This window comes from Gambusia affinis, linkage group LG21, assembly GCF_019740435.1.
Source record: "Gambusia affinis linkage group LG21, SWU_Gaff_1.0, whole genome shotgun sequence".
Lineage (NCBI taxonomy): Eukaryota > Metazoa > Chordata > Actinopteri > Cyprinodontiformes > Poeciliidae > Gambusia > Gambusia affinis.
The window spans coordinates 19297262-19310355 of record NC_057888.1 but is presented as its reverse complement, the minus strand read 5'-3'; the positions used below and the strand labels follow the sequence as shown (position 1 = coordinate 19310355).

The 13094-nt window shown below is 43.4% G+C and overlaps 1 protein-coding gene across 3 annotated transcripts in view; it reads right to left on the bottom strand.

Moving 5' to 3' along the window:
• nrp1a (neuropilin 1a) overlaps window positions 1–11133 on the bottom strand; it is a 79503-nt gene extending 68370 nt beyond the window's left edge. For 2 of the 3 annotated variants that reach the window (XM_044104381.1, XM_044104382.1), the window contains exons 1-3: window positions 10586–11133; window positions 8788–9329; window positions 6756–6930 (exon numbers count right to left, since the gene is read on the bottom strand). In XM_044104381.1, coding sequence (XP_043960316.1) covers window positions 6756–6930; window positions 8788–8854 — 242 coding nt within the window. In that variant the 5' untranslated portion in view covers window positions 8855–9329; window positions 10586–11133. Of the gene's footprint in view, window positions 1–6755; window positions 6931–8787; window positions 9330–9418; window positions 9522–10585 lie in introns of those variants that run through there. The other variant, XM_044104380.1, reaches the window with a different exon arrangement.
• Window positions 11134–13094: the final 1961 nt, after the last annotated feature.

Genomic DNA, 13094 nt, shown 5'->3' with positions numbered 1-13094 from the left:
CTAACAACATAGGGTATAATTGGCGTGAGGCGCAAACAAGTCGTACTTAAAGTGGATTGCTCTTCTGACAACCTCTTCTTCAGAGGGGCGCCCACTTCAGTTTGCAATTTAAGGCCTAATTTGATTTCCACTGCTATGAACTGTGGGAGCCTATTGTTGTGGAAAATACCGGCTTGCACACTTTCTGCTGTCTTTGATGAGGAGGGTAGTTAAAAGAAGCGGCGGGCCTCTTTCGCAATCAAGTTTACCGCTTTAGACTACAATGCCTCTTTGACTTGTGCTTTAAAGAGGAAAACAAGTCCTCTACCAGATCGTGATCAAGCCAAACAACTCCATGTCAACGGTCCATTGACGAAGAAAGGCGGCATTTTTCCCTTGTTTGTTTTCCTCCCTGACAACGGCTGATAAACCAATAATCTGTTGGTAGCAGTCGGGCACTGAGTGGTGAGAAGTGATCATTCCTCCTCGCTTTCCCGCTGTGAACCTTGAATGTTCTTTGTTTTAGAGCCGCCAAATCAGAATGAATGGCATTAACAAAATGACTGAGCCCCTTTCACCCCCCAACCCTTCTGCTTCACACTTCCTAGAAACAGGTGGCTCTCTTCGCAGGGCACTGACAGACCCAGCTTTAGATGTGGGGTAGGTCAACACCTCTCCTTCCCCATGCTGCTCTCGTGGGTTTGAGCACGCTCAGAAAGGCCAGGGAAGGCAGGATGTCTATTGTACGAGGTACACAGTGGCGAATGTTTTCTTTCCCAGCAGGCCAAGAAGCTCTACAAGGGGAAAACACAGTGGGATGTAGATGTAAAGGAACAATGAAATGGAAAGTGAGGAAAGCTAATATTCCTCTTCCAATTTCTCAGTTTTGGCACCTGAATGGAGGCGACGGGCTCCACTTTGGCTTTTGAAGTGTGGCGAGCCAAGAGGTTTTCACTCACTCTCCCCCACCCTGAAATAACATTCCTCGAATCGCTCGGCTGCCTTATACATCTCATCTCAAACTTCTCTCCGTGTACCCCAAACACTGTCACAGTGGAATTTTCTGTGGCGGACCGGAAAGAATAACAACACCCAGGTAGAGAAGCACAGTCATAAGAGGCGGCTGGGAAGGAATGAGTCTACTTCTGTCTTCCGCTCTAGTTTTCGACCCAACTCTTCAGCTCCTCCAAAACAAACAAGACTGAAGCTCTGCCTGACTGTCTGACTGCGAGAAATTTTATTGTGTTCAACACTGAGCCGCTTTCTGGTCTGGTCAGCAAATCCCACGCTATCAAAGATTCATGGTGTTGTCAGGAGCTCGCCGGATCCAAACATCGTTGGCGCTCCGCTTTCGAGTCAGCAGGAGAAGATGAGGTGGGAAAGAGGAGGGCATGGGGAGCAGAGCTGTAGGTCAGGATGTGAAACTTCAGCGGACTTGTTAAAGTAAGTTCTGAATCTCAAACTTCACCAAGCCTCTAAGTAGAAAACAGTAGGCCGTAGTTTTCCTTTTAAAGCAGATGAATTGCCTATCAGGTCTGCCGCTCTGTCACTTGTTCAGATTTAAATCCACTGAAGTTTCCATTCCATTCCAGATGAGCCTGACAGGCCTTATCAGCTCCCCACCCCCCTGAGGAACAAAGACTAGATGCATGGAACGGGAGCATATCTGTTTACCTTGTTGTCTTTGTTTCACCTCGGCTCGGCTAGCTCATTCCGCTGATTTTTGCAGCAAATTGACTCCAAATATTTGTCTTGATGCGGCCTGTGCCTTTTCCCTCAAACTTCATTAGCTGGGAGAGGCGGCGGGGAGGGCGGCCCCACCCTGTGGAGTCTCCACTCTGTGAAAGTCTACAACAGTGCGTGAAAGGTAAACACGTCGTGCATTCAGAATCGCAAGGCTCACTTAGTCCCCCCTTATCTCTGTGATGGAGTGTTTTCCTCCTGCCGCTCTCAGGATACAGGCCTCTGCACTTCCCTAAACAAACCTGTCAAGGGTAGCGCGCCCATGAAACGGCAGCTCGGCAGCCAGACTCCACTCTGCAAAGACTTGTTTTGGGTTTTTTTCTTTCTTTCTTTTTTACGAGCGCCGCTTTGAGTGGTTCTTGTTTGGTTTGCTGATAAGGCCCATGTCGGAGGAACATGTGGTGCATGTGTGTTCCACTGGCCCGCTAATTAGATTGTGTGGCAGGGCAGTGAAGCATGCATTGTGAGCGCCGTCCAACCCCCACTTGCTTTAGCAGCCTATCAGATAAGGAAGCCATTCTGGATCTCATCAGTTTCCATTATGGAAGGGCTGATTTGGTGAGTGGCGCTGCGATGGGGATTCTAATACGTCCAACTCGAATGTTGCCCAACTGTACAACTGACACAAATAGTCCCTTGGAAAAAAAAAAAAAAAAAAAAAAGTGTTAATACCCTCTAAACTTTTTTCTCTTTGTCACATTGCAGCCACAAACCTCAGTGTATTTTGTTTGGATTAAGAGTGGTAAGAAGAAAACCAAAAGATGTTATGTTGAAAGGGGCAGGATCATGTTTTCCACGCACATAGTGCTATTTTATAGCATACACTTTTTTACCTTCAGTTGTTATAAAAGTTCTGTATATTTCAAAAATGACTTAAAAGAAATTTGGCTTTGAAATTTATCCTCTGTCTCTTAAAAAAAAACAACAAAAAAAACTCCAGCTCTTTCTGAAACTCCGCCTTCAGGAACTTATTACATTAAAAACGTTTTTACCAGCGAGGCACTGAGAAGGAGCTAGTGTAATGATCTCAGCAGACAAGCAGTTCCACCAGGTGTTTGCTAATTGCTGCTGGCTAGTCTGAAGGATCCGAGTGGGGGGAGCTGCTCTGTGAGGCAGCCCCCTATTTCTTCCATTAGAGAAGGGAAAATGTGTCATATTCTGGTATGATAAAGAAAGCCTAAAGGATTTCTCAAACATGCATGGAATAATTAAGGAAACACTCCAGGTATGGTTTTGATGAGGGAATAACATGACATAAAGTATTTTTTTTTAAAGTCGATTTTACATAATAATGTGCCTTTAAATGAGATCAGAATGGATCTATTTGACTAATACAATTATTACATGTGGAGGAAAAGTAACTGCACAACAAAGGGGAAGCTGGTCGCAGTAAATGGGAAAATCTGAATAAAGTCTTCACCTTCCAGCAGGACTATAACCCTATGGTTAAAGTGCGTACATGCTAGCATAGTCCAGTCAAAGTCCAGACCCAATCGATAATCTGAGGCAAGTTTTGAAAAATCATGTTCAAAGATGCCCGCCTTCCAATTTGCCTGAAGTTGAGCAGAAAAGGCATAAGGTTTCGTCTCGAGACGCGCTGTGAAAGACCTGCAGCGGGAACTGGAGCAGATGGTGCACCATCTAAATCCAAATTCATGCCACATACTTTTTTAAAATGGCTTTTGTCTGTGAAAATGTTGTGAACCATGCATCATTTAAATGTTATTTCACAATTACGTTTGTATTGGTTTTTCACATAAAAGAGTGTTACGAAAGTATATGTGTCACTGTAGTGTAATAAAGTGCTTTGTGGTTTGTAGCTGCTAAATGACAACCACAGGAAAGGTTAAGGGGTTTAAATATAGAATTGTAGCGCTCTACAATCTTTTAATACTCTGTTCACACTGACACCCTTGTGGTGCAACCAGGTGTGTCACCATGACAAATTTTGCCAGACGATAAATTGTCCCAGGAGTTATTGCGATAAACGATAGTGTTGTTGTTTTGAGACCACGTTCAGGTCATATAATGGTAATAGCATAATAATGCAGGAACACATTCTCAACGAACAATAAACTTTAAGTTCTAACTAACACTGAACATTGGAAGTGGGAAACATTTTAAATATACACGATACATAAACAGAAACAGCAGATAAAATGAATGTTGAAGTCTCTGTGACGAAAATTGTCCTTCAAAAAAATAAAACAAGCAAAAAAACAGGGCTAGTTGAGACCAAACTGAAGACTTTTGTGATCCAGTTCTTCAGAAGTTGGGATACATCGCAAAGCGTGACTAAAGTCCCACTAAAACCTCTGCACTAACAACACTAAAACTGAAACGGCTCATAGAGTTAAAGACGGGGGGCAAAAGGAGAAGATAGGGGCCACTCCAGTTTTTGGGTGAAAGCTCTGCGAGGCCCACATGAATCGGTTCCAGACTCGGGTTTCATGGCCGTCTGCCAGGGTCATTTGTCAACGGATCCTGGAAACAAGCGATTAGGAGGCTTTCTGACCACAGCGCCGGTGCTGACGCCCACTTCCAATGAGAAAAAGAAAAACTCTGATTGTCGCAAGAATCGAGACGTTTTGTTTTTCGTTTTTTTTTTTTTTTTCATCTTGGTCAGTGGATACATTCATTTTTTATTGCTTCTTTCCACTAATATCAGCATTAAATACAGCAATAGAGTTGGGGAAATTCTTCACATATGGCCAAGTTCTGCTGACATTCAGTGTCTCCTAAAGGAGGGAGGGCTCCGCTTCCCCCAAACCAGAAGAAAACTCACTTCCAGGAGGCCTGGAGGAACCGAATCCTGCCTCCACCATGTCCAAGATGTACATTCCTGACTAATTAGATTAACACAGCCCATTGTTACTGACCCTTCCTCACCCTCTGTTTCTACATATTAGACCTCATTCATATTCAACCCCCTGCCCCCCACACACACACACACACACACACTCCTCTCCCTCTGGTGCTGACACTGGAACCAAAAGCAGTTTCAAAGAGCATCCAGCTGCTAAAAAACAGCACCATTCAAAGCCTGCCATAAATCTCTGGCAGCAATAAAGAAAGGTTAAAGTGGGATTTAAATCCAAGGTTTGAAAAGAGAAAAAAAAAAAAGAAGAAGAAAAAGGGAAGCTGCCGCAAGTGTATATGGGGGACCATTCAAGGAGCACAAAGGGTAGCGTAGGGTCCCAATTTTGGGTGGAGCGGGGATACAGTAACAGGATCCAGCAAAGCTCTGTGCTCTCCGGAGGCCCTGCAGCGTAAACAAACAGCTGAGACAGAACAGGGCCGACACACACACACACACACAAACGCATGCAGAGAGACGAGCAATCAGAGCGAGGCAGTGAGCCCAGCAATGCTCACCTCAGGGCACCTGCACTGACACAGCCTCATCACATTACTGACTGTCTCTGGTTTCAGAGGCTCGGGCTACCAGTCTGACAATAGGCCGGCTGCTTAGCCTTTTGCTGGATGCAACAGCTCGTGGCTCACGAGTCCAAGGACGATCAGTTACCGGACCATCACAGAGAGGTCCCGATTTAAAGGTCACTCTTATCAAGTAGGGAGTTTGGTGGCTGGCCTGTGGGCGAGCCCATCCTTCTACGATGCATAAGTGTGTTTTATAGTTGCTACCAATCCCATTTTTCCATTTTCCATTTTTCTCCGGTTAGCAATTTTTACAAAAGATTGCTAACCGACTGACCTGCCGATTCCGATTTTGGACGATACCTCTTTTTTTTGTTGTTGTTCGAAAGAAGTGTGGCTAAATATAGGAAGAAAGTTGCTGAATTTTCAACAGTGAGGTGACTAGTGATAGCTGTCAGTCAAGTCTCTCTCACAGCAAGGCAGAAGAGGTCAGTGTTTTATTTTAAGACCTTTGCCGAGGTAGGTAAGACTGGTAGATCCATCTACCAGTCTTACCCACCACACTGGTAGATAACGCTACCAGTCTAGTAGACTGGTAGTCTACCAGAGATCACTGATCTCCCAAAATTAAGGAAATTAGGGCTGATTTACTAGTGCAACCCTATCAATTATTGTAGCATATTTGAGTCCAGTTTCAACTATTCCTATGTATTACAGCTTGTACAGATGTCCTGATGCCAGAAACTGTTAGAAACCTTGTATTTTGATGTTTTCAGACACAGAATATAGGTTTACAAAATCTTCAACTATGTTTTAAAGAATCTCTGTTCAGTGTAGACTCATCCGCTCAGGTTTGTCCAATCTAAGTTTTAAAACTTTCAAACTAGACATGGTGAAATGCAATCCTGATTCCTTAGGAAACATCAGATAGCTTATTGATTCAGCAAAGAATGAGAATCTTGAACTTAGCCACCCCCTGACAGCAATGCCACTCTGAGCCGAGAGTCATCTCACAACTATTGAAGCTGCCATTAGAGGAATATCTAAGCTTCAACTCTGATATCAAAAGTAGCAGTTAATCTCCAGGAACCTCTCACATCTTTATCGAGTGTCTTAACTTGGGATCTGATGTTCACTTTCTCACAAACTACCCCCAGCTCATATATCTTTGAGAAAGAAATTGGCACAGCAAAAAAGAGAAAAAAAAAGAAAGAAAGAAAGAAAAAAAAAGTCTAATCAAAATCACAGCCCGATGACTTCACACCACAAAGACGCAAAATGACGGACCTTCCCAAAACCAAACAGCAGGGACGAGACATTCCTTCATCCTTCTGTCTCACCGCAGAAAGGATCGCTTTCTGATTGCTTGTTGGCACTTTCAGACACTAGATGGCGCAGCCTCACGTGCAATAAGGGAGAAAGGGAAGAAGGAAAGCGAGGGGGTTTGGTTGGGGGAAGAAGAATCTCTCTCACAAAACACACACACACACACACACACACACACACACACACACACACACACACCTGACATGCACACGCCCTCATGATCGGAACATAGGCTTTCTGGGTGAACACGGATCTGGACGGGGTTCCGAAAAAACTGCACATCTTACAGCATAAAGAAAGAAGGTGCATGTTGTTTTGTCATCACTCACTTGCACTCTCGGTCCTCCAGGTCGAAATGCGGGTTGAAGTTGATAAGTATCCGCTGGTGGGGACCCGGCGCCGAGATGACCCACATGCACCTCTGAGAGGGCGGGTAGGACGTCGGGTATCCGGGCGACGTGAGGTAGCTGGCGGTGGAGATTCTGATGTTGCCTCCGCATTTATCTGCAGAGGGGAGCGACAGACAAGCTCTTTAAAGAGCATATGGCATGTCGAGCCAAAAGAAAAGAAAAAGAAAGAAAAAAGCCCTAACCAATGTCGTAGATACAAACAGTCATCAAAAGATACTTCAATTCCTATTAAAAAGAAAACAAGAGTCAGCATTTAAGTTACACTGGTAAAAACCGACTATTTGAGTTTAACCGTGAAAACCGCGTTTTATTTGGACATGTCTGAACCAAGATGTCTGCCAAATGACACGCAGCAATATTAAGCGTATTTAATTAAGAGGAGTTTGTGTAGTCGTCGAAGAACAAAACATTATTATTATTTTGTTCCCATTTAAAGATGCCACTAGAAAGCGAATAACTTTATTTAAAAAACAAATCTGCTTTAACGAGATGCATCAAGCTGTTTCCATTGACAGCCTCAACTAAGATGTGGCATTCATGGTCAACAATTGCCTCAAGGTGGCTCAGCGACTTTCGACTTTACGGTTGCAGCTAAACGAGTCATAGCTGGCTACACACTTCAACACAGAGACTCTCTCAACCTCAAAGTCTGAAGACACTTTGGGGTTTTGTTTTGCTTGGGTGTTTTTTTTTTTTTTTTTTTTTTTTAACTTCTCCCATGTTTTGGCCAATAAATGTTCTCTGTTCTCACATCTCAGCTACTTTGTTAACAGATCCCCAACAAATTTCATTTTAACTTTAAACACGCGGTTACCCTAAGTGTAGTTATAATTTTGCACCACTGCCTGCACAAGCGGCATATAGTTGATTAGAAACGTCAATCATTTTAATGGGTAACATTTAAGACTCGTTTTTAAAGTGTGTGGTCATGAAAAACTTCTTGTTTTGATCGGGGGGTTTTTTAACCGATTTTGATCGACGGGATACAGACAAATAACAAAAACAAACAAACAAACAAAAAAAAAACGCGTGTTACTTAATCGAAACTGGAGATGACTCATTTAAAATCAAGAAAAGGAAAATTGGGCCAACAAATTATTTATCACGAGCGCGTTTATCCTCCCTCTAGAACCCCACTCTGCCACGCGCGTGTGGTTAAGCGAGCTCCAGACAGACAGACAGACGGCACATCGTCTATGTGTTTCATATTCTAATAAGCATATAGTTACAGTTTGGAAAGGGAGGCAGATCGCCCCGGAGTCTGAGCACACAGACGTTTCTGCGGAAAGTTTGGTTTTGAAGTCAGGCTGATCTGTTCCTCCAAACTTCCCTCATCCTGACAGCGCGTTTCATCATTAAAAATAGGCAGAGTCTATTTTTAAAAGCCCACTTTGTTTTAGGTTTTTTTTTTTTTTTTTTTTTTTTTTTTGCTGCTATATATTTATTTATAAAGCATCTGCCGTCAACATGAGCACTTTGATTTTTTTTTGTTCTAAATAATAATAAAAAAAAACCCACAACATGTGCTGGATGCTTGAATCTATTAACGCACACGTATAGTAGGTGGACTTTTCTTAACTGCATCCTAAATCAGATTAACAACCCATTATTAGTCCTTACTTACTTTTATTAGGCTTTAACGTGCAGATTTAAAAGCAATAAATATGGTGTTTTATTTGAGTCTAGCGTTCGATATAGAAACTTTTTATACTATAGCCTAATAAAAATAAAAAATAAAAAAAAGGTTTTCTGAATCTAAGTTTTAAAGACAATTCAGATGTTTTCCAGTGGACTCCGTTTGCCTTAGACTGACTTCAGCTCGGAGTCAGAGTTTGCCCAAAGATCAGCGCAGATCAGAGAGGGGCTAATCTTCAGGAAAAACAGCGGGATTATGCGGCTTTGCTGGGTACATAACAGCTTTATTTATGCTGGTATCAGATGTCACACTTACCGTTTTTAAAAGCCTCGAGCACCGCGAGGAATCCCATGAGCAGGACAAAAACTAATCCACAATGCATCCTCGTTCTGTCTCCTCCAAAATTAAAAAAGAAGAAGAAGAAGAAGGAAAAACAAAAACACTCCAGGAAAGGAAGTATTTGTTTTTAAAAAGAGAAATCCCCCAAAAAAGCTTTTTTGTTGTTGTTGCTGTGTTGTTGGTTCTTTCTTAATGTCTCTCCGTTATAGTCCGAGAAAACAAAACAAAACAAAAATAATAGGAATGTACTTTAGCAGCAAAACAATCAAGAAATAAAAATAGATTGTTAAAAGAGGGCAAAAACTCCAGGCTGAATCGGTGTTCCGAGCAGTCAGGTCGCGGGCATCCTGTCACTCAGCTCCGGCTCCGGCTCCTCTCCTGCGCCGGCTGCACTCCTCTCTCCAGCGCCCGCCTTGCCATTCCCACCGCGGAGACGCCGAATGATGCGAGTCCTCTCCACCCCTCCACCTTGCGTCCTTACTCCGCTGGATGATGGATAATAATCCTTGGCTGTGGGACTGCACAAAGGGGGGGTAAAAATGAATAAAATAAAATAAAACTAAAGCAGGAAGATTGCAAGCTGCTTATTAAGGCGCGCGCTCTGCACCTTTTAACTGCTTCTACGCGCCCGTGGAGTGATTGGCTTGATTATAGCCAACCTGTGTCTGGAAGGGTCCTTATATGTAAAGCGGAGTTGAACACTGAGCCACTGGAGTAAGAGAGCTTCGTTAAGTGACAATTCTCTCTTTCTCTCTCTCTCTCTCTCTCTCTCTCTCTCTCTCTCTCCCTCCCTCTCTCTCTCTCTCTCTCTTCCACCCACCCCTTCCACTATCTTATCCTATCTCACAAAAAACGGAGCCAGACAGTAATGGAAGACATAGTGACTCAACAGGATACTCCTGCTCCGGGCCACGGCCAGATACCAACAAGACACGTTGACAACCAAAAACAAACTGTTTTATTCATCGAAATCGGCTTCGCTTCTTGTTTTTGAGGTGATCACTGCAAAACTTCCCCCGTCGTGGCTCCTGAATCCTGTCCAAACACTCTTCTTCCCATACAACTCGAGTGGAACTGGATCACATGTCATGTTCTTTTCTCTCGGGTTTCTTTTCTTTTCTTTTTTTTTCTTACTCTGGAGCCACATAATTGTATTTATTAAATTTTCTCTCTCTTCCTCTCTCTTTGTGAATTTATTATTATTATTATTATTATTATTATTATTATTATTATTATTATTATTATTATTATTATTATTGCGCACTAGTGTGCGCCTGTTTGTTAAAACCTGCCCCGCAACCGTGACACCATTAAACCGGGCGCTCTGAAATTTAGAGGAAATCGATGAAAGCGAACATTTCAGCAAAGCCTGCAAGTCGTTTAGCTGCTGGATCAGAGAGAGAGAGAGAGAGAGAGAGAGAGAGAGAGAGAGAGAGAGAGAGAGCGAGAGCGTGGAAGCCTGATGTACAACACGCAGCGCGGCGAAATTGGAAATTGTGACATAAAATAGTAGAAAAGTGTGTTGGATGTTAACCGTGTTGCATTTTTTTTTCATTAACGACGAGGAACAAAGGAGAGAGTTTGATATTTGGATTTGGTCAAAACGGTCAAATTCATGGATTTCTGTGTGGGAAAAAAATTGAAAAAAAAACCCCAAAACAATGAAAAGCGGTTTTTGAACATTTCTTTTACAGGATTCTGCGTGGACTTTTCTGCCAATCTTGGACGTAAAGTCAAATAAAAAAATAAAAATAAAAAAAACATCTCCATTCACCTGCGTCTTGAGGATCCACGGACCGGCAGGCATCCAGCCCTCCTCTCTCCACCTCTCTCTCTCTCTCTCTCTCTCCCTCCGTTTTCCAATAAGAGCAGAACAGAGCAAAGTGCGCGATCCGAAAGGCTTCCCTTTCGATTTCCTGAAACAAATGACAAGAAAAAATATCCCCCAAAAGCGAGCAGAGACAAAACTTATTTCATCTCCAACTTTGAGCCGCCCGCAGAGTCCCGGAGGTTGGGAGGGGAGCGGAAGGGGCCGCTCAGCGCACAGTCGCTGCCCGGGAGAGCGGCTCCTCCGCTCGGCGTGCAGACAAGTCCTTTCCCCGCTGTGAGAACGGCTCTTCTCTCCGGCGCTCATTCAGCGGGGCTGTCACAGCTCAGACCCTGACCGCAGTGAGGAGAGTGGGAGAAAAAAAACCCAACCAGATCCCAAATAGAACGCCTCTATCAAAAATAAAAGTAAAAAATAATCTTTTAAAATAACTTTCCCCCTTTCTCTGTCTGTGCTCCTCTCCGCGCGCGCCTCTCCGCTCCTTCCACTGACTGATGCAAATGAGGGAGGGTCTGAGTTCGTGCCAGCCCAACACGCCCGCCCCCCCCCACCCCCCTCCTTCACTAGCGGAGAGCGACGGATGCGCGCGAGGCTGTTTCCCGCGCGTGCGCGTGCGACTCTGCAATCGACATGCAGGTTTCACGCGGCTGCCTGGCCGACCGCTCGCCGTCAGCCTGCAGCCTTTATTGGATGCGCCAGAAAGTCTCAGTAAACAGAAAAAAAAAAGAAAAAAAAACGAAAAAGAAAAACAAAACACGCGCATCCTGCGCATCCTCAATGAGATCTATCTCCCAGTTGTGGTCCATTCACCGACAACCTCCCTCCTGCCTGCCTGATATTCTCGTGTGATAAGGAGTGGAGCGACGCCGCAGGACGGCGTCCAGAAGCCTAATAAGGATATTGGGGGAAGCTTCTGATTCCATCTCCCAAATCCAGAGGAGCTGCGGGGCTCGCGAGGAAGATAAAAGATATTAAGACGAGCGTTGAGGTCACGCCAGTGCAGCTTACACATACGGTCCCATTGGCATATCGTGTTCATATCCCTGGTGAACTGTAGACAACGTAATGGGTTTTTCTTGTAGACTATGTAAAACAGCACTACTGTGTGATGATTTTTTTTTCCCCCTTCTTGATTCTATGTAGCATGATGGCTCTATCCCGTTAGATCCTTGGAAATGGGGATAACAAAAAAATACGTCTCAAACTGGGAAATATGTATATATGCCAAAAGTTGTACATGAAACAATTAATTAGCATAACAGCTTGATGTTAGCTAGGAACCATCTTCTCTGAGGACCCATAATACCTAGTGAGTAGATACCTTATCAGGATGTGGGATGACCTTGAGTAAAAAGTGGGTTCTGAATATAGCCTACTTGACAGCTTCAACCGATTGCCTTGAAGGATAAAATGGACTTTTCTTAGCTTTACATTGTGTCATAATTATTCTCTCATCGAAAACATAATTGGAGTGTTGCTATGATTCTTTCATGCATGTTTGAGAAATCCTTTAATTTCCCTTGACAACCATTGAGAGGTGCCTAAGCGCTTGCTCTCACAAAGCCCCGCCTATTTCCACAGCGCTCCTCCTCTTCTTCCTGACAGATCGCTCCTCCCCCTGTGCCTCCTCACTCAGCTCCTCCAGACTAGCAGCAGCAGCAACTAGCAAGTACCTGGTGGAACTGAGAGTCCGATTAGCTCATCATAGGAGCTACTTCTCCGTCCAACGCACCTAAGAACAGTTGTAAATGGCATAATGGAGAAACCAAAAGGGGAGTGTCTGAATAGCAGGGGCTTCTTAAAGAGACAGGGCAAATTTCAAGGTCTCAATTTGAGAAGTGAAGTTTGTTTTAAAGGTTTTTTTGACATATACGGCATTTTCATAACAACTGAAGGTAACATATTTACGTGACTGAGGTAAAAAAAAAAAATCATAACAAAATATATAATGAGCACAATACAATATAATACAAACATTGTCGTTTTATAAATGGGCGGTATTACAAAAATCCATCTCATACTGATACTCTCCACATAGGCAGCATAGCTCATGTTACACTCTTGGAAACTAAAGAGACACGCTGAAGTTGTCAAAGAAATCCATGAAGACATGTCTGATTATTACACACACACAAAAATCACTTTTGACAAAAAGTGACATAGGTCATTTAAAAAAAAAAAAAAAAAAAAAAAAAAAAGGTGATTAGATTCAAGCAAGACAGTTATTGAGACCCCTTCTAAAATCTCAGAAAAAGAGGGGATTGCTGGCACCTCCATGCTAAAAGTAGCACTCCCTCATTTGTATTGCACAACGTGATTCGAGACTAATGACATCACAGCGGTGACATCTGACACCAAACTAATATCTGAAAAGTTCAAAAGAAACAAAATCTCTAGCATTTCTTTTCTAGCACGAGGTTTCCTGTTGCTCATAACTTTTCTAAAACATTAGGAA